This window comes from Myotis nattereri (genome assembly GCF_964212035.1).
Source record: "Myotis nattereri genome assembly, chromosome: 19".
NCBI classification, from domain to species: domain Eukaryota; kingdom Metazoa; phylum Chordata; class Mammalia; order Chiroptera; family Vespertilionidae; genus Myotis; species Myotis nattereri.
In genome coordinates this window covers 4,083,588-4,105,403 of record NC_138095.1, presented here as the reverse complement: position 1 = coordinate 4,105,403, position 21,816 = coordinate 4,083,588, and the positions used below count along the sequence as shown (strand labels likewise).

At 45.8% G+C, this 21,816-nt stretch overlaps 2 protein-coding genes across 7 annotated transcripts in view; one reads left to right on the top strand and one right to left on the bottom strand.

Annotated features, from left to right (window-relative positions):
- The window catches only part of ANKRD13A (ankyrin repeat domain 13A), a 29,959-nt gene extending 15,670 nt beyond the window's left edge, over positions 1-14,289 (bottom strand). Inside the window, exons 1-5 of the mRNA XM_081113436.1 lie at positions 13,931-14,289; positions 5,656-5,788; positions 4,681-4,805; positions 2,508-2,553; positions 781-924 (exon numbers count right to left, since the gene is read on the bottom strand). Of these exons, the coding sequence (XP_080969562.1) occupies positions 781-924; positions 2,508-2,553; positions 4,681-4,805; positions 5,656-5,788; positions 13,931-14,026 (544 nt within the window). The 5' untranslated portion in view covers positions 14,027-14,289. The remainder of the gene's footprint in view (positions 1-780; positions 925-2,507; positions 2,554-4,680; positions 4,806-5,655; positions 5,789-13,930) is intronic.
- Positions 14,290-17,504: 3,215 nt separating this feature from the next.
- Positions 17,505-21,816, top strand: part of GIT2 (GIT ArfGAP 2) — a 50,278-nt gene continuing 45,966 nt past the window's right edge. For 4 of the 6 annotated variants that reach the window (XM_081114117.1, XM_081114116.1, XM_081114114.1 and 1 more), the window contains exon 1: positions 17,508-17,699. In XM_081114117.1, the coding sequence (XP_080970243.1) occupies positions 17,648-17,699 (52 nt within the window). In that variant the 5' untranslated portion in view covers positions 17,508-17,647. Of the gene's footprint in view, positions 17,700-21,816 lie in introns of all 6 variants that reach the window. The other 2 variants (XM_081114115.1, XM_081114113.1) reach the window with 1 other exon arrangement.

The window sequence follows — 21,816 nt, the reverse complement described above, 5'->3', positions numbered from 1 at the left end:
TGGAGGGAATATAATGAATGAGATACAAGACAGAGGCTCAGGGACAGGAGAGATGTTGGGTGGTAAATAATACACACAAGAGAATTATACAGATAACAAATAAGATACAGGAACTGAGAGGTGAATAATTAAAAGAACGACAAGCCCGCCGATGTGGCTCAGTGATTGAGCATTGATCCATGAACCAAGAGGGCTGGGTTCAATTCTGAGTTAGGGCACATGCCCGGGTTGCGGGCTCAATCCCCAGTCGAAGGCATGAAGGAGGCAGTCAATCGATGTTTCTCTCTCATTGATGTTTCTACCTCTCTCTCTTTTCTCTCTCTCCCTTCCTCTCTCTCTAAAAATAAATAAGAACATAATTTAGCCGAAGCCGGTTTGGCTCAGTGGATGGAGCGCCGGCCTGCGGACTGAAGGGTCCCAGGTTCGATTCCGGTCAGGGGCATGTACCTGGGTTGCGGGCACATCCCCAGTGGGAGATGTGCAGGAGGCGGCTGGTCTATGTTTCTCTCCCATCGATGTTTTTAACTCTATCTCTCTCCCTTCCTCTCTGTAAAAAATCAATAAAATATATATATATATATATATATATATATATATATATATAAAAAAATTTAACAACAACAACAAAAAATTTTTTAAAAAAGAACATAATTTAAAAAAGAACAACAAAAAAATGCCCAGAAAGGATCAGATACATCACATGAATGTGAATGCGTTTCATGGTTAAAAATCACTCTGTAACTTAACATGAGCAGTGATTACTACAATGAAATCACTCACCTTCTCCCTTAAATATGAAACTACGCCTCCCTCTTATCCAGCTCATGTTCTCAAATCCCAGCAATGTGATATCAACACGCAGCTTGGCACCACTTTTCCAAATGCGACAGACATCGTTTGGGCATATTCTGGAAACCAAGGGCACTGAAGCAGAGAAGTATATTACTGAGAAAAACCTGATGGCCAAGTAGAACACCCAGAAATCAGGATTCTGATTTTAATGAAAGGAGAGGAATAGAAAGATGGTGACTGTCACATAGAGCTGGACCTGGCTGGACGTGATACAAGAAGTCACTCTTAAAAAATAAAGATGGCCCAGCCGGCATGGCTCAGTGGTTGAGCGTTGACCTATGAACCAGGAGGTCATGGGTTTGATTCCCAGTCAGGGCACATGTCTGGGCTGCAGGCTTGATCCCCAGTGTGGGGTCTGCAGAAGGCAGCCTGTCAATGATTCTTTCTCATCATTGATGCTTCTATTTCTCTCTCCCTCTCCTTTCCTTTCTGAAATCAATAAAAATGTATTTTAAAAAATAATAATAATAAAAAATAAAAAAGGACCTTCTGTGTTATAGCCCTTTATAAAAGTGCAGATCTCTGTCTTGTCTGGAGAAAGCTCTAAATGGATTCCTTAAGAGTATGCTCAATGCCAAAGTGAGCTCCTCTCCTTGGCTGCCATCAGAGCTCGAGTGTGTCCATCTGGCCTTTCTCGTTCACATATGCTACTTTTGCCATATGGCTGCGTCTACCATATTGTCAGATCCACCATTCAAATGATCAAATGTCTAAAATGTGCTGCTTTTTAACAAAACCTGAAATCAGAGTGAATATTTGCATTAGGGAAAACTCATTCGTTTCACAGAAGAATATGAAGTTTTCTTCTTTTATATACTTTTTACTCCATTTCAATGTTTCATTATAAATATGACGTCTTGCCTGAAAGGGAAGTCTGGAAGTGAAAATGGCTGAAAACTGGGAATTAGGAGCTGTCATTAACTGATCAACTAGAAATAAAAGTAGAACATCTATGAAAATTACTGTCTGTCAATTTGCCTTACATAAGATTTTGGAGAAAAATACATCCATTTTGTAAAAAACAGGCTACTCCAAAGAGATCAACCAAATGACTTGTATGCATGCATGCATATAAGCCAAACCAATGGACATGGACAACAGGGGATGAGAGCATGTGTGTGTGTGTGGGGGGGGGGTTAATGGGGGGAATGAGGACACATTTGTAATTCCTTAACTAATAAAGAATTTAAAGATTTAAAAACAAACAAACAAACAAACAAAAAACAAAAGCTACTCCAATGTTCATCTCATCTTCTTCCTCAGAATAACAAGTTTAAAAGAATCAAGCTAAACCACATAAGGAAGTAACTAAACTATGGTAAGTCTTACTAAAATATTAGTCTTTTAAAGAACTAATAATGTGGATCAATGTCAACTGGAAATGACAAAAGAGACAAAATTGTCTCTATGTTATATTTATGGATGCTTGGGAGAAAAAGTCCTACGAGTGGGGAAAAGACTAGAAAGAAAACGCCCAAAGCACTAACACTAGTGGTGCTGAAGTGGGGTTAGAGGTGACTATTTTTCCAAATTCTTATCTATGCATTTTATAGATTAAAAAAAATACACGTAACTTTTATAAAGGAAAAATAAACCAATATTCAGGCTAAATAAAGTTGGAAACAGAAATAAATCACAAGCCCACAGCCACTCACCCCAGCTGGTGAATTCCCATTTCATCTGCACATAGAAATCTGGAGTCTGAAGGATAAAGGTTGAAAAGAAATTACCCTTGGTGCTATTAACTAAACACAAGCACAGGAAGGGTTAACAGGGCTTTTTAAAGTGGGGGAGGGGGAGAGAACAGAGAAAATAAGAAACACAAAATGCAAACCCATCAAAATAAATGCTTACTTTACATTCAGGCTGTGATTTATTCTTGATATAAAATGTCTAGACAGTTAATAAAGTTAACTGGAAGCAATAAGGTCGGAGGGGGATAAAAGTCCAATCTGATTGAGGGGCTCAATCTGGTTCATAACAGCAACGTAAGGAGGAGCCTGGGAGGAAGGGTAAGCACCGCCAGGCAGTGTGCGAAACAGGCTGTTCCAAGCAGAGAGGGAGGCCAGCTCCATCTATCAGGCTGGGAACCTGACTGCGAAAGGCGCTGTGTTCTGGAAAAGGCTTCACAGTAACTAACGGACCACCCTGAAACTAAAAAGAGGCAGCTGGACATCACTTCCCCAAGAAGTCACACTCCCCTCCAGTTAACAAAAGACTTTTGCCCCCACCTTCCTCTTCAACTCTTAGAATGTGGCTTTTTGAAGCTTTACACCACCCCAGCAGCCCTGTTTAAGATGCTTTTCTGACCTACAAGGCTCCTGGAGAGCGCCTTAATTTCTTAAGTACCACCCTACTTAATTTCCAGTTACCATCCAAGAAGAGAAATGCAAGGAAGTCCAGGTGTTTTTCTGTTCCCTCCCACCTCTCAAGTTTTGCCAGGTTTTTACAGAAGCACAGGGCAGGAAGACCAAGAATCTACCCTGGTTTACGACCAGCCAGAATTCCAGTGATGGGCAGCGACCCTCTCCAGGGCAGCGGCAAGAAAGGCGCCTGTTATGAGACAAAACATCCTCTGGTGCCAATAAGCACAAGGTCAGCTATGGGCGGTCTACACCTTCCAGCAGGGAATCCAATGCAATGCAGCTCACTATTATGGATCAATAACAGGTTTTAAAAAAGAAAAAGCCTTTACTTGGAATTTTTAAAATGAGGGTGACTCCATGTTAAATAAGTCATTTTCTGTTTTGTCAAATGGAGAAGTGATGTTTTTAGTTCCTCCTGCAGTAAGTTAGATAAGAGAAGGATAAATCCATGTGATCGTTGTACAAACGCACACCTATTTTAAAAACAATGCATATAACTATTTCATATGTCATGGAAGGTTTCTTTGCAGTACATGGAAAATTAATATCTTAGGCAGCATTTACTTTGCATGTCATAGAAATATTTCTTGAAAGGGTGTTCAGATAATGAGCAGTGATTGTCTAACTTCTAGCAAAATTGTTCCTTTTCTCCACATAACTGTTCATTTTTCTCAAGAAATGTGTTTTGACTAACATCGTAAAGCCAATTTATCAACAAATATCATTGGAGATGTTTTGGGGAGCTCACTTCTGTGCTTAACTTGAGAATAAATGGCATGAAAATTGAACCACTGACTTTCTCGTCTCCTGCTGCCCTGGGAATACTGCACATGGTTGGCTGAGAAGATGGTTTCTGCAGGTAACAAAGATTATCTGTAGAATGGCAACTATCATCCAAAACAATCCAGGACCCTAGAAGTAAAACTGTTTAAGAAACTTCTCTAAGTGTCAAAGAGCCCATGCACTTTAATTCACAAAGACAGGTAAACTTCCCCAAAGCCAAAAAGTGTACAGCAAAGAAGGCAATGAATTAGACGCCGCAGAATACTAATGGCTAGAAGGAACAGGAGTGACAAGGAGAAGATACACACAGACCTCTGACCCTCAAGAGACCCTGACAATCCCTGTCCCGTCACCAATGCCCAACACAATCTCCCCAAGATGCTCAGGGTGCAACTTTTAAGAAATCAGGCATCTGGACAGGTTAATTGCTTGATGTCCATGTGTCTTAGTTCTACTTTTCACATAGCACTTTATGTGAAAAGTCTAGAAACATAACTTGTGGAAGATCCCACGCATTTCACAAGCAGGAAAGGCAGGGAACGTGCTCTAAGTACCTAGTACATTGTATTCACGACTCACAAAGCTCTTCGGGAAGGCGCACAACAGGTCGCCAGGCTGTGTCCCCTGCTGTCCTGTCAGCATTAACCCAATGGTGGCAATGCCATTGTTTTACGAATACCTCGAGAATCTTTTGGAGCAGCTCAGGAACTCCTTCGAGGGCCATGGACGTGTTGTGGTAGTCTCGATGTTGAAGAACTGTGTACACCATCTCAGGGTCACCAGTGCTCACAGCCTCGTGTAAAACTGGAAAACAAAAAGGTGAAACTTAATGGCCCAGTGTTCTCCCACTTTCTGACAAATTCCACAGCCAGTCTGGAAAATATCTATATAGATCAAAGACCAACACATCCTTCCTGAAGAGGAGAGGCTGTAGTCCCACGTTCTCATTTATGACCACGACTTCTTATTGCTAGCTTGTAAATAGGTAAAAGGAGAAGAAAATAGAGCACTTGTAGCTTCCTGCTCAAACTCTCATCCTCCTTGGTCAAATCCAGTCTCTCCCTTCTCCCCCTTTGTTACCACTGGTCATGGAATCCTGACCATGTCTTCAGAAAGCTGGCTTTCACTGTGTGATCACACAACTACGGTTACATGTCGATCAGGCAGCAGGGCTCTGCTTGTATATATCCTGGCTCAGCCAACATAAGATTACCCTAACCAATAATAAGAGAATTTTATTTACACACACGCAGTAAAGTGCCAGGATTTCACTGGCAAAGGCCACTTTTAAAAGGCCATAATTCCTTTTTGATTTTGCTTATCCTGATGGATTCACTGTAGTTCCCATCACATTCCTCAGGGAAATCTGGCCTCCACTCTTGTGCATGGTGGGAAGGGTTTGCACTGAGCGCTGCTTTCTAGATGAGGAGTCCCCTCTACTCAGGGCTTAGGGCGCAGGACATACTGGGGCCACCGTGCTGTAGATCAACCAGCAGCATCCGGGCTCCTATCTCTTTGCCCCATTCCCTAGGCCTGAGAGAGAATGAGTCTTCAGATAAAGATGACTCTGAGGACAATGATGATTGAGACTGACCTTTAGTCAGAAAGAGAAGCTGAAATGAAAGGCTTTAAAAGATTTTAAAAGCATACTTGCCTGTCCATCCCTCGCGATTTTCTTTTGTAACATCTGCTTTATGTCGGAGCAAGACTCTAGCAGATTCCAAATGTCCCAAAGAAACAGCAAGGTGCAATAAGGTTCGACCTCGTGGGTCCACAGCCTCCACATTCTGTAAAGTAAACGCGGGCATTTCTATAATTGGATACATTACAGAAAACTGTGGCAATGTGTCTGAGAGATCACAAGTACAAAAACAGAAAACTATTTACACATTCATTACGGCAATATGTGGAAAAACGAATGCTTGCATACGGGCACAGGTGAAATAGGAATAGGAATTTGGGGGCCATAAATAAACATGATAGCTACTGAGTTCCTCTTTCTATAGAGTTAAATGCCTAATAAATAAATGCCAGCTCCGGCCTCAGATCATTGAACACAAACTCAAGTTCTGAACCACACTCAAATTAAGTCTAAATAAGGCTTTCCAGAAATACAGCCACCCTAAGAAATGTAGGGGATTTCTTAAGCACATATCAGCATTCAGGTGTAAAACAGGAAGCACAGGCATTTATGCAAAACGCAAAGTGCAGAAGAGAATTTAGGTCAGAATAAAATTATATTCTCCAGTTGGATTCTCACCAAAACACGATTCTCATTATTGTGTATTGAGTTCCAATTGGCCTGAAGTAGTAACATCCTTAGGTCCTGCAGACAATGTGCATGATCTGTCAGGCGTGTATGTGCACATATTTACAGACAAATGTAAGAACATACACACACACACACACACACACACACACACGTGCGCGCAGGCACCATCAGTCCATTTCCCCTCGAGGGTTTTCTTCCAGGTACAGCCGTACCCTCCTTCCGGTACCTGTGTTGGGGCTTCAGAGCCCAGCGCCTGTTTCTCTGGTGGGAGCTCATTCTCAGTGGCTGGGCCCTGCCTTCCAAACACAGCTCTGACCTTCCTTCCAAGGACACAATAAGCTGCCACAGGTCTTTGCAATATAAAAATGGCAAGTGCCATAACACTTTGTAGAAAATGTGCTTTGTCTTGATTTGAGATGCTAGCTGTGCATGCATTAACTGCAGCCTCCAAAGAGGGCCTCTAGTAATAGATAAAAGAAAACTACAGATAAATTGCACTACACCAAAACTGAAAACTTTTATACTTCAAACTAGAGGCCCGATGCACAAAATTCGTGCAGGAAGCTCGGCCCTCACAGCCCTGGCTTCGTCTGGAAGGTCGTTTGGCTGTCCGGTCTAATTAGCATATTATGCTTTTATTATTATAGATGATACCATAAAGAAAGTAAAAAGACAACCCATAGAATTGGGAGAAAAATTGTGCAAGTTATGTATCTGATATGGGGCTAGTATCCAGAATATATAGAGAACTACTCAAGAATAAAAAGACAACCCAATCAACCCAATTTAAACTGGCAAAGGATTTGGATAGACATTTCTTCAAAGATATGCAAATGACCAATAAGCACATGGAAAGATGCTCAACCTCATTAATTATTAAAACCACACTTCATACCCATTAGGATGGCTACAATCAAAAGACAGACAATGACAAGTGTAGACAAGGATGGAACCCTCAAACACTGCTGGTGGGAATGTAAAATCTGAAGAAACAGTTGGCAGTTCTTCAAAAAGTTAACCATAGTAACCCTATGACCCCAATTCCTCTCGTAGGTATTTACCGGGGGGGAAACAAAGGTCTGTCAAATGGTAAATGGATAAGCAAAATATACATACACAACGGGATTTTATTCAGCCATATAAAAGGAATGAAGTACTGATACATGCCACAATGTGGATGAACCTCAAACACATCACGCTAAATGACGTTAAAGAAGCCAGACACAAAGGCCACATGCACAATTCAATTTACATGAGATGTCCAGAATAGGCAATTCTATAGAGATAACAAGTAGATTAGTGGTTGCCTGGGGCTGAAGGGATTGGGAGAAATGGGGAAGTAACTAAGGGGTATGGAGTTTCTTTTGGGGGTAATGAAATTGTTCTGGAATTTGACAGTGGTGATGACTGCACAACTCAATTACTATACTAAAAACCACTGAAGAATACACTTTAATGGGTGAATTGCATAAGCGAATTATATCCCAATAAAGATATTTAAAAATCAATGTAGGTATGTTTTATGTAATACATAAAACTAATGTACCGATGTATTATTTGATGAGTTGCTTAATTTCTCTTGAGTTTCAGTTTGCTCCCTTATAAAATGAGATCAATAAAAAACACCTACCTTACTGAGTTCTTACAAGGCACAATGCCTAACCCCAAAGTAAGCATTAAGAGGAGTCAGCTCTTATTATCATATGCCCACACTATGTCGTTTTATATAAGCTGTCACTTTCTTCCTAAAAGAGATTTGTTCAAATTTCATTATAGTTGATAGTCTTAGGGTCCTCAAATAATGACATTAGTTCAGTGAGCAAGAACTTTCAGAATTTCACAAAATTCATTTAAAGCTGATTGTCTTTTCTTTAATTTCTTCAGGCCTGAGCTGTACCCAATTAAAAATACCCACCCCAGCCCAGCCAGCATGGCTCAGTAGTTGAGCACTGACCTATGAACCAGAAGGTAACGGTTCAATTCCCCGTCAGGGCACATGTCCGGGTTACAGGCTCAATCCCCAGTAGGGGGCCTGCAGATTCTCTCTCATCATTGATGGTTCTATCTCTTTCTCCCTCTTCCTTCCTCTCTGAAATCAATAAAAATATACCTAAAAAATACTCACTCCTTTTAAGTATAATAGTGCCCCGAAAAGAAAAGGATGAGATTTCTGCATGTCTCCTTCCTGTCTGTTAACTTAAGCCCCACCAACTTTTTTGCTCAAAGCCTTCTCTGTCATCCTGCTGTCCTCCAGAGGCAGCAAAAGGCGGAGCTTTGAGTGCAGGCTGCAGACCAGGCATCAGTCTCACTTCCTGGTCCCTTCCTAACCTCAGGTGAATTACTCAACCTTCCATGCCTTGGTCTCAGCGAGAAGTACAGGCTTTATAAACGACCACTGTTTCCTCTTGCGGGGCACCTCGGGCAACCACCTTCACTCGTGGGCAGTCTCAGACTGCCCTGGTCCTCTGTGGCCTGAACGGGTTCCTCATTCCAAGTCCAGGGGGAAAGGTATCCACTGGCCTGGTTCTCTAAGGTGAGCCCGAGTTCCTGAGGGCCCAGGGGGAGCACCCGAGTAGCTCTAGGCTCTTTATCTTGGGATGTCTGGCCCTGGCTCACAGGAGGCTTCCGGCCAACAGGCACTGACTTGAGTGTGTGCCCAGTGGCCTCACGCAGCCTTGCCACAGGCGGGGGTGGACCCCTCAGGGTGGCTCCCTGTCAGGCTCTGAGGACTGCTGCTGCCTAGACAGCTCTCCTCCCCTTGCCTGAATTCTGTGCTTTCACTGCTGGTACCTTACTGGGGCTGGCCCTAGAGTCAGGCGTCATCTGCTACCATCTATCCCACTCAGTCCCAGGGTTTTCCCTTCCCTGTCTAAGGTGCACTGACTGGCCTTTGTATTTTCCCCTTTCATCCATTCATTCTCCCAGTGTCTTTAAGAAGTTTCTATTCATTCTCCCAGCATCGGTAAGGAGGCCAAAGATATGTAACAGACCTCTCTCGCTAAATGATAAATGGCATAACCATAACACAAATCATTTCAACTGCACCAACCAACTTGAAGGCCCCACTGAATATTAAAGACAGCAAAGCCGATGGGTTAAGAGGCACTTAATAAAGTGCCTGGAAGGAAGGCACTTAATACTGTGCCTTTGCTGAGCAGATGTTAAAAAGCCTGAAACAATCTCATAGTTGACAAAGTTAGCTACTAAACAGCCAACTCCAGCTATTAGCAAGATAGCGGGTTGGGGGCCAACACCCACGCAGAAGCACATACTTATCAGCTTCATCTGGATAAACTTGATTTTTCCTGTTCTGCTGTTCGTAGAACAAAATTAAATTCTTACCAGTATGCCAGTATGCCTGCTTCAAGTCTCACTCATGGAATGGAAGGAATGAAGAAATGGATAGCAGAAACTTACTGGCAAATAAAACATTAAGTGAAACAGCTGGTTTTATTGCTGGGGTAGTAGAAATTTTTTTTTTTTACAGAGAGGAAGGGAGAGAGATAGAGAGTTAGAAACATCGATGAGAGAGAAACATCAATCAGCTGCCTCCTGCACATCTCCCACTGGGGATATGCCCGCAACCCAGGTACATGCCCTTGACCGGAATCGAACCTGGGACCCTTCAGTCCGCAGGCTGACGCTCTATCCACTGAGCCAAACCGGTTTCGGCGGAATTTTTTCTTTTTAATTATGCAACCAGTATGTGTTCCTTTAGAAAAACTGGAACATACATAAAAAAGCTGAATACCCAGGATGATGATCACAATAACAGCAGCAACTATGGCAAATGGTATTATACCCATTTACTATATGCCTGCATTTTCAGATGGGTTCTCTGCCTTATTTTCCACAATCCTGAAATGAAGGCACTTTTAATCAAATAAGTATAGCAGAAGGGTTAGGAATACAGGCTTAGGGCAGAGTCTGACTTTCTGGGTTTATATACTGATTCGGGATATACATACACAAGCATACATCAGAGCCTCTCGGGATAAGCATACATCTGAGCTTCCTCAGTTTCCTAATCTGTAATATGGGAATCATAATAGCACCCACCCCCAAAGATTGGTGTCTAGAATTAAATGTAAAACTGCACATAAAACATTTTAGCACAGCCAAGAGGTTTCATTATTGTTAGGGCATATGCCTGGGTTGCAGGCTCAATCCCCAGTAGGTGCCCTGCAGGAGGCAGCTGATCAATGATGTTCCTCTCTCATCAATGTGTGTGTGTGTTTTTTTAATATATTTTATTGATTTTTTACAGGGAGGAAGGGAGAGGGATAGAGAGTCAGAAACATTGATGAGAGAGAAACACCGATCAGCTGCCTCCTGCACACTCCCCAGTGGGGATGTGCCAGCAACCAAGGTACATGCCCTTGACCGGAATCGAACCTGGGACCCTTGAGTCCACAGGCCGACGCTCTATCCACCGAGCAAACCGGTTAGGGCTCTCATTGATGTTTTTATCTCTTTATCCCTCTCCCTTCCTCTCTCTCTAAAAATCAATAAAAACAAATTTAACCCCCCCCCCCCCCCGGTGTTGCTCAGTGGTTGGATGATGACTTATGGACCAGGAGTTCATGGTTCGATTCCCAGTCAGGGCACATGCCCGAGTTTGTGGGCTGGATCCCCAGTAGGGGTCATGTAGGAGGCAGCCAATTAATGATTCTCTCGCATCATTGATGTTTCTACCTCTCTCTTCCTCTCCCTTCCTCTCTCAAACCAATAAACATATTTTTAAAAATAATAAAATAAAAACGATATATTTACTTTTAAAAATCATTAAAAAAAAAAAAACACCCAAAAACATTTCAGCACAGCAGCTAGCAAAACAGTAAGCTTTCAGAGTTACTCTTACTCTCCCCATTTTTATAGGCAATAAAACAATTCAGCAAGGGTAAATAACTTACCCATTCTCACAACTGAAATCAGCATTAGCGCTGGCCATTAACTCAACTGCCTCCAAGTCAGAAGTAGGTAGCTGCTTCATAATTAACAGAGGATCTCAATAAATATGAAAACAATAAAATATTTCCTAACTTGTATTTTAATGATATCAATTATCAACTTCTTGACCCTGAACCAGTTACATAATTTGCAAGGACCAGTGAAAAATAAAAATGCAAGACACCTTATTAAGAAAAAAAATTATGAATTTCAGGACGGTAACATCAGAGTATTAAAGCAATCCTGAGCCCCTTCTGAGCACAAAGTAGCATGCCTTTGAAGCTAGATCAGCTCAACCCTTTCAATGGCCAACTTTCAGAACTGACATTGGGCTGTGTGGCCATGACAGTCAAGCTTCCACGGTCAAGGTATTCTTTTTTAAAAAAATAAATGTTTTTATTGATTTTAGAGAGAGAAAGGGAGAGGGAGAGAGAAAAATATCGACCAGCTGCCACCTTCACATCCCTAAAGGGGTTCGAGCTCAAAACCCAGGCACATGCCCTGAGCAGGAATCGAACCAGCAACCTCTTGGTGCACAGATGCTCAATCCACTGAGTCACACTGGATGGGTTCAAGATGTTCTTTATGATTACATTTGACCTTCCTCTTCCCCAAAGGGAATAGGTATACTGTGAAATGATCTACAGTGATAACCAATAACAAAGTCAAAACCAAGTAACTAGCAAGTATGAACAGTTTTCCTGAGACCTCCTTGAAGGCTGAAGGCATTAAGGACCAAGTTATTCCAGGAAAATCTGCTGCAAAATTATAATTTTCTAATCACAAATGTTCTTAAGGTTTTTCAAGTTAAGCATCACAGAGAACTTTCAATGAACAGCTTTATCACAGCTTGCAGGAAAAAAAGATAATTCAACTACGTCACATTACAGATTATAAACCAAGACTGCTCTTATCAAACAAGTTTTTCTATCAAGAAAAACTCCAGTTTATTTAAACTCTTTTCTTCACCTCCAATGACTAGAAAGTGGGCTGTTTTCAGAAATTGGTATTGAAAGAGTGTGTGGTTTAATGATGATGATGAAGCTCTCTATCAAAGGGGATGTTAGTTCTGTGACTTTTTACTTTATCTTGATATTTCACAAGAAGCCGGACAGCCCGATACTGAGGAAGTGCAGATACAAAATGCAGCTGACCTAAAAACCAGGACTGTCCAGTTGTTTTTAAAGTGCCCATGGTGAGACTCGGAGTTAAGAGCAAAATGATGGAGGACTCTCTCTGTGACAGAAAGGGAGTGGAATCAGCAGGTACACTAGGATGCCTAGTGGTGAATCATCTACTCTGGGGGCATGATCTAATTAAGAACAATGACTTACAATAAAGGTTTATTTTCATTGGATGGAGGATTTACATGAAAAAAAAGTGACTTTTGACTTCCAGTGGGTGCTCAACAGATTTGAAAGAAATACGGCAGGGTGCAAGAACAGCTGAGCATTCACCACTTACCAAATGAGTTGATGCTGACTGCTCAATGCTCACCAACCAAAAGACAACCAATGCCCCTTTAACCTAAAATTCCTTGACAATTATAGTGTCAATTCTGATCCAATCAAAAACCAGGACTTTAGTGCACTGGATAAAATGAATCAACAAGAACAATTACACCAAACAACTACAAAACCTTATTCTAACTGCTAAGTTTATTACCTTGTAACTTGAAGGCACCAACAACTCCCAGAATTGGAGGAATGCCTAAGCAGGGCAGGATGCTCTACCACTAGGTCCCACTCCCCACTTTAACAACCAAAACTGTCTAATGCATTTGGAGAGGCAGGGGCCAAAACCACTTCCAACTGAGAACCACAGCTTTTTTATTTATTTACTTTTTACTATATTTTTGTATTTCAGAGCGGACGGGAGAGGGAGAGAGAGAGACAGAAATATCAATGATGAGAAAGTCATTGATCGGCTGCCTCCTGCACGCCCCACACTAGGGATCCGGGATCGAGCCCGCAACCCCGGCATGTGCCCTGACCAGGAATCGAACCCGTGACCTCCTGGTTCACAGGTCAATGCTCAACCACTGAGCCACCCCGGAGGTGCTGAGAACCAGTGCTTTAAAGTGACGGTAATACATAAAAGACAAGGAACCCACGTACTTTGGAACAGGAAGGGACTTAAGCATCCTGGGCGCCAGTGATGCGCAATCTGGGGTATGTATCCGTCTCCCTGGGCCGGAGAGGGAAATGCCTTGCCCAAGGTCACAGGGCGAGTTACAGCCTGGACTCCAAACCCACCCGAGCCTTTCTTTACAGAAGGCGGGGGGGGGGGGGGGCATTGTTCTCGCCCCTCTGGGAAGAGCCTGGCTGGCTGAGACAGTGCGGTGCGCTCTGCAACCAGCGGCCACACACAAAACCCCGACTCGGTGTTTAATCGGTGGGCGACCTTGAGCAAAGCACAGAACCTCTGAGCACCTCAGTTTCCCTTTCTTTCCAACGTAACACTAATAGTAGCTACCTCCTTTTTTACTTGGATTGCTGCAAAGTCAAAAAGAGTTAATGTGATAAAGCCCTGGGCACGGGGCCCGGCACACAGCAAGCACTCAACCAGATCCTGTTCCGATCCCTGCCTCCGACCGGGGGCTGCGGGGGCTGCGGCGCCCGGGGCGGCGGGCTGGAGAGGCCACGCGGGCGAAACGACCCCGGAGCGCTCCCTCCCCCGCCCCGCCGGGCCCCGCCCCGCCCCTCACCTGGTCCCGCAGCTCCCGCTCCAGCTGCCGGTAGTCGTTGTTCCAGACCAGGAGGTGCAGCGGGAAGTGGCCGCTGGAGTCGCGGGCCGCGGACATGGCGAGGAGGCCGCAGCCGGGCCTCACCGCCCGCTGGCCCAGCCTCAGCCTCAGTCCCCGCGGGGTCTCCGGCGCCGCCCTCCCGCCCGGCGGCCGGCGAGCGCGAGAGAGAAGGGTGAGCGAGTGAGTGGCGCGGGCGAGGCCGAGCGGCCGCGGGGGCCAGGTGCGGGGAGCACGGGAGGTCGGGTCGGGTCGGGGACCCCGTCAGCCGCGCCCACCCCGCGCCCCGCCGCGCTGCCGCCCGCGCTGACAGCTCCCGAACCGACTTCTGCGGACTGAACTGCCCCAAACCGGGAAGTGCCGGGAGCGAACCACCGCACACCGCGGCGGGGGGGGACGAGAGGCCAGCCCCCCCGGTCCGGGGTCCCCCCGATCCCGCACACGTCCCGCTCCACGCCGGGAGACACAGTGAAATTCCGCGGAAGATTTAAAATTCTTCCTCTGAGCCCAGGATCTGGAAATGGAGAACTCAGCCTGCCCGCCACCAGGCCCTCCCCCCGCCCCAGCAAGCTCATATGGTTCGGCCCACAACTGGGCTGCTCCCAAAGACTCCGCGCTCAGGGGGTGACAGCAGCTCATGGGCCGAACCATTCCGTTCGCCCGCTCCCTGGCAGCCTTTTGGACCGGGGCAGACGCTTCTATGATTGGTCAGAAGCCATTTTGGAAGTGGGCAACACCAAACAGTTTTGAAGGGGGAGCTGTAAACCCTAGAGAAGTGGCCTTAAATAGTTGCATGGCACGGAGATCGTTGTATCGCATGGCTTCTCAAGGCAGGGCGTTTTTGAAGGAGAGAATTCTTTCTGTGGGGGTTGTGCTGTGCTTGGTAAGTTACTGAGCAGCATCTCTAGCCTTTCTGCCCGCTGGCTGCCAGGAGCACTCCCCCCCAAAACCTCCAGACATTGCCGATTGTCCCGTGGAGGAGGCAAATCGCCCCCAGTGGAAAACCACTGTTATATCTGGGCTCCTAACTAGGTTATGTTACCTATGGCTTATTCCACACATGAGTGTCCCGTTTTTGTTTTTTTGAAGCTAGCCATTTGAATTTTGGATTATGAATACCTAAACTTGCCCACAGTCTGCAAGTATAAAGTTCATTCTTTGCGTTTCAGTCTACGACACTAACTATAGCTCCTGATTCAATAAAGAACCAAGTCAATTTACATCTACTCCCCGATCGGAGCTTTCTCCACAGCTGTCTACAACTAGACGACATCGCTGGGTGAGATTCTTTAATGTATCCAGAAAGCTGCCCTCTGCCTTCTCGGCTTTCCAGATGCCTGCAACAACAGCTGCTGAAGAATCCTGGCCTAATCCTTTCTCTGCATGTGTTGAGTCCAGAAGATTTTCGAGTCTCCCATCCAAAATAGGGTGCAGGAGCACCGGGATGGGACCCAGAGGCTCTAACTGTGGGATCTGTGGGAATTATGTGGTTATACCCACACCACACGTTTATCAAAGTGGAGAGGTGGACCAAAACCCAGAGCTTCTGAGACCTATTTGGAAGGAAGAGGGAGAGACAGAGAGAAACACCGATGTGAGAAAGACACATCAATTTCTTCCAGGGCTTCCTTTCCTTTCAGAAACCTGAGCAACTTAATCTTTCCTCTTCTTGTCCCATGTTTATCGGACACCTCTCTTATTCATTCATTGAAAAACTCCACAATGGCTGCTTACCAGAGGACCCAAAGTCACACAGTACCAGACCCATAAGAGGCGTCCAATATTTGCTGAATGGAGCTCATAATTGTGTTTACATATGAGAAATTGGTGAAGAAAACAAGATCAAGTCAGTACAGTCATGCTGACAAAACTAGTTCAGACCAAATGGGCAGAACCATGAGGAATATAAATTTTTTTAATATATTTTTATTGATTTCAGAGAGGAAGGGAGAGGGAGATAGAAACATCAGCGATGAGGGAAAATCATTGATTGGCTGCCTCCCGCAGCCGATCAGTGATTCTCCTGATCTCACCCCTGAGATTGAGCTTGCATCCGGGGCATGTGCCCTGACCAGGAATCGAACCATGACCTCCTGGTTCATAGGTCGACGCTCAACCACTGAGCCACACCAGCTGGGCTATTCTCTTTTCTTTGTAACATTCTAGTAGTGTTTATGATTTGCAAATCTTAAGACCCTTGAATAAATCTTTATCATTTATTTGTAGTCAAAACCTCTTGACTTTTTTTTGCTTGGTTGACACATATAACACATACAATAAATATTCATTAGCATTAGGGTCACGTCTCTTCTCTCCTTCACACTGATTAAACTCATCTCCTTGTGTTTATCTTATAGCATCCTGTAAATTACTTTAGGTTATCCATTCTTATTCTAAAAACAAATTGTGACAAGAAGATAATAGTAATACCAAATACCAGGAATAATAGGAGCTGCTATTATTGACAGCTTGCTATGGGACAGGCACACCACATTTTTCTGTGAATTATTGCATTTCTCCTTAGCCAGATAGGAAATATTTAGTTTTGCAGGTCATGTATGAGTTTTGTTGACTATTCTTCCTCTTCCTCTTTACCACCCCTTAAAATTATAAAAATCATTCTTCGATAGCAGGCCATATAAAAGCAAATCTAAGTTTCTTGGTAGATAACACATTATCTCCATTTTGCTGAGGAGACTAAAACTGCAGCCTAAGGAACAGCTAGCATTCTTCTTCTTCTTCTTCTTCTTTTTTTAAATTTCAGGACATCCTGGGTGGTCACTTTAGGTGTCTGAGTTTGCAAGGCCAGGCCAGGCCTCCACACAGGCCTCCCCAAAGTGGGTCAGGTTAGCATGCCCCCCCCCCTTTTTAAAAATATGTTTCTTTATTGATTTCAGAGAGGAAGGGAGAGAGAGAGAGAGAGAAATATCCATGATGAGAGAGAATCACTGATTGGCTGCCTCCTGCATGCCCCTCACTGGGGATCAAGCCTGCAACCCAGGCATGTGCCCTTGGCCGGAATCGAACCTGGGACCCTTTAGTCTGCAGGCTGACGCTCTATCCACTGAGCCAAGCCGGCCAGGGCTAGCATTCTAATTTCACTCATTTTGCTGTAATTTACTGCAGTCGGATGTCAGCTCCGTAAGGACAGGTCGTTTTGTCTTCTTTGCTCACTTCTGTTTCTTTAGTGCCTAGAACAGTGTATGGAACATAGTAGGTGCTCAATGCATATTTGTTGAATAAAGTAATGAATGAATGAATGAACTGGGCCACAGGGATGCTAGTGACTTGACTATTGATTGTCTCGGTAAAGTGTGGCTGCAGTTCCAATGGGTCAGCAGGTGTTAGCTGCGCTCTCTGGTACCGTTCAGCGCTGAGACGAGGCGACTCCCTTCCGGGAGGGAGACCCAACTCCAGATTGACAGGCAGGACGCCTGGCGCTGGGGACCCATCTGCCCTCACTCAAGATGGCGGCGAGGCGGCGTGCCCTTTCGGGTCACGTGACGCCCGACGCCACGGCGCCTCCCCACGCCTGCGTGCTGCGCCGCGGCTGCGAAGCGCTGAGGGGAGAGGCGCCGCCGCCGCCAGCGCCGCGGTGGGACCCGTTAGAGCGGAAGCGCCGCCGCTGCCGCCTTCGCTGTCTCGGGGCTTCAGGGACCCGGCAGGTAGGAGGCGGGAGCCATGTCGAAGCGGCTCCGGAGCAGCGAGATGTGCGCCGACTGCAGCGGGCCGGGTGAGTCCCCCCGGCCGGGCCCGCTCCCTCAGCGCTGCTGCCCGGGACCCCTGCCCCAAGCCGCCCCCACGGATCCGACGGCTCCCGGCGGCCGAGTCCTGCACCCCATGCGCCCGGGGTCGCCACTCGGAGCACCTGGGGCCGCCTCGGGGCGCGAGCCGTCCCGGGCCTGTCAGAGCCGGGCGGGCAGGGGGCCGCCGCCCTCCCGTCTCTCCGTCCCTCCCGTGCGGCGCGGGGCGGGCTGGAGGCCGGGCCGCTGCTGCCACAGGAAGGGGCTCGGGCCACGCACAGGAAGCCAATTGCAGAAGTCAGTGCGCGCTCCCGCCGCCCCGGCGGCGCAGGTGTCACTCCGGCCCCGGCCCCCGCCGCCCCGAGCCGCCGCTCCGCCGGGAGCCCTGCGGGGTGGGCGACCTTCGCCGCTTCCCTCCGCCGGGACCAGCCGGCCGCCCCGCGGACCCCTCCCCCTCCCCACCTGGGGGCCCCGCTCCCCGGGGGAGGCCGGGAGGCCGGGGCTGACAGACGCCGCCGGCACTGGGAGTCGACGCCGCCTCCGGTTCGGGCATCGGAGCGGCCCGAGTTCACACCAGCTTCTGCTTGCGGGTGACCTTGGGCTGCGGCTGCGTTGGCCGGCCCTGCCGCCCTCACTTTTTCCAACGGGCATGGCCAGGAGCCCCGCGTCCGCGGTGGGAGGACCCCGCGAACGCCCCGCCGTCACGGCATCTGGGCGGTGGTGCCTTCGCTCCCTGAATGGGGTGCCGGAGTGCAGAGCCTTGCAGCCCCTGGAAGCTAGAACGGCATGCCTGCGCTGCGCGTGGGTTACGGTTTACAACACACACACACACACACAGAGTCCCTGGCATTCCGGCATCTGGGGGCCTTGTCGGGGCAGAACCATCCCTCCCGTGTGTAGTTTTCAGGTTTAGGGTTCAGGTCCATCTTCGGGACTGGACCTGGGTTGACAGGTCCCGGTGCTGTTTTCGGTGCTTGGGTTTATCTGCTTTGAATGGGAAGTAATTCAAGGTAAGATGGCTTCTTTGGCACAGTAGCGCCCAATAAACAATCTTAATGAAATCAGGGAGCAGCAGTGTCTCTGCTACTGCTCCGAGCGGCACCTGGTTCCGTGGCCGCGGAGATGGGTGTTCCAGTCCCGTGATGACGCCGGCCTCTGGGTATCCCACGGCCCGGCAGTGCCAGGGGTGGTGCCCGCCGTTTCCAAGATGGGGAGCCGGGGGCAGGCCTTTGGAGAGGCGCTTTACCAACTGAGTTCGTGCGGGTGACACAAACTCCATTGCCGTCTCTCGACATGTTACTCGTTCCGCTTCCTTATTTCTTGTGTTTTCCGTTGAACTGTCGGATGTGTTTGGTTCACTTGAGGCTAGGCCCGGACTTCCTCTTGGATGCGTGTTCTTTAGCTCTGCGGGATGGCACGGGGCAAAGGAACGCGTTGGCTCCGTCGCCACCCTGAGTGCTCCTTGCGCTTCTTCCGTGCGTTGTGCATTTCAGAACGTTCTCTCTCCTGTTGTGTCATTTTAGTTGTCTCCTCTGCCTAATCTCTGAGACTTGAGTCACTTCCTTCCTGTTTTGAATGTAATTCGGCTACCTTGAAATGTTCTTTCATGAACTTGAGCAGCCAGGAATTTCTGCTGCTTTTTTGGTACACCCTCGTGAAAGTTACCTTATGGGTAGGGATCCCTTTCAGATTTTGATGACTACTAAGGCCTTCTCCCCCCAAAGGGCACGCAGACTTCATCTTTCATACAGAATTTATATTCAGATTTCCAGTGGGGTCACAGACATTTTCGAAGCCCATTTGCTGTGCTCCTGGAGCCCAGGTTAAGTAGCTCCTGCATTATGCCTCAGATAAACTGCAAGGGCCCTCGCCAGTTTGGGTCAGTGGTTAGTGCGGTGGCCTGCAGACTAAAGGGTCCTGGGTTCAGTTCCAGTCAAGGGCACATACCTCAGGGTGTGTACGGGGGGCAACCAATTGATGTATGTGTGTGTCTCTCTCTGTCTCTCCCCCTCTCTTCCACACTCTCTAAAAATCAATGGAAAAATATCCTCAGGTGAGGATTAACAAAAAAACCAAGACAGATCATCTGGAAGGGGTTCACCCAATATCATTTATATAAACTCAGTTTTACAGTGTTGTTAACATTCTGATGTTCTTTCCATGGGATTCTGATCTCTGATGTTAAAGTGATTAATTGAGAACTTTGCTTAATGTGTGAAGTTCCAGTTGTCTTGTTCCTGTCTAATTTCCTCCTAGAACATTGTGAATCTACTGAATAGATATGTGAAAACCAAAGCTGTGATTCAAAACAATCTCTTTTTTATCACTAGTAATGGTACAAAAAGCAATGTTATGTGTCTTTGTAGGGATCCTTCATCTTGATGTTTTTAGTCTTTGCTTTTTAAATAGAATGGCATAATAGTACTGAATTATTTTCTGTTCTATTTTATGGCAAACATTTAATCATCTTAGTAAATATTTACATCTTAGTGAATATTTTACCTTTAAAAAATGAATCTAGTTTATTTAAAATATATTCTACTCCGAGTTTTACTGAGATTTTTACTATAGTAATGCAGTGTTCACATGAAACATTCTACATTGTAAGTATTAAGAATCAAAAACTTTTTCCAGCCTGGCTGGTGTGGCCCAGTGGTTGAGCATCGACCAGTGAACCAAAGGTCACTGGTTCAATTCCCCATCAGGACACATGCCCAGGTTCGGGGCTTGATCCCCAATAGGGGGCATGCAAGAGGCAGCCAATTGATTTTTCTCTCTCATCAGTGTTTCTATCTCTCTCTCTCCCTTCCTCTCTCTCTAAAAAATTAATTTAAAAAACTTTTTCCAGCCCTAATCGGTTTGGCTCAGTGGATAGAGCGCCGGCCTGCGGACTGAACGGTCCCGGGTTCGATTCCAGTCAAGGGCATGTACCTTGGTTGTGGGCACATCCCCAGTAGGTGTGCAGGAGGCAGCTGATCGATGTTTCTCTACCATCGATGTTTCTAACTCTCTATCCTTCTCCCTTCCTCTCTGTAAATCAATAAAATATATTTAAAAAAAAAACTTTTTCCACTGGGTCATGAATTTCAGTGGACTCTTGAAAATATCTGAGTGTTACTCAGAAAATAATTTAGAAAAGTTATAACCGTTAAAATTACTGAGTACTTACCATATGCAAGCAACTTTACTTACTTTTTATATCCTCACTATCCTGAGATGTGTATATTCCCATTTCATCCATGGTGAGGATGCTCAAAAAAATAAATTAATTAATTACTAAAATAACTTGCTTAGCTCATTATGTGAGAAGTGGGAGAGTTGGGATTCAAACCCTGGACTGCTTGTCTCCAGAGCCAGTTCTCTTAACCACCACACTCTCTGACTCCTAGGATTTGTCTTTGATTGAAATCCCATAACTTTTCATTATATGGTTGGAAAGGATCTGAATAAACTGTTAAAAATGGTAAAGATGGTGTACATGCATTTTAGAGATTTTTGTGGACATTGGAGAACTTTTAAATATAACCCTTAGACCAGGGAGCTTGTGTGGCACCTATTGCCACTCTCCATTGTGAGTCTGATGAAATGTAGGTCTTTTTTCTTTTCTTTTCCTTTTTTTTTTTTTTTTGTTTCTAAGTATCCAGTGTACTTACCCAATGTGAATTATTCTTGCCGCTTACAGTGTGAATTATTCCTGTTTCAGTAGCTGTCTCTGGAACTTCATAGGAAAAAAGTATTACACACACCTAAAATATTACTCATTTTTATTTGACACCTTTGCTTCTTTTAAGCCACTGTTATTACAGATCTGTTCTTTCAGAGCAGTTGCAAGATTGGACTCAGTAGTTTATTTATTTTAATATATATATATATTTTTAAATATATTTTATTGATTTTTTACAGAGAGGAAGGGAGAGAGATAGAGAGTCAGAAACATCAATGGGAGAGAAACATCGATCAGCTGCCTCCTGCACATCTCCTACTGGGGATGTGCCCGCAACCCAGGTACATGCCCCTGACCGAATCAAACCCGGGACCCTTCAGTCCGCAGGCCGACGCTCTATCCACTGAGCCAAACCGGCTTCGGCTATTTTAATATATTTTTAT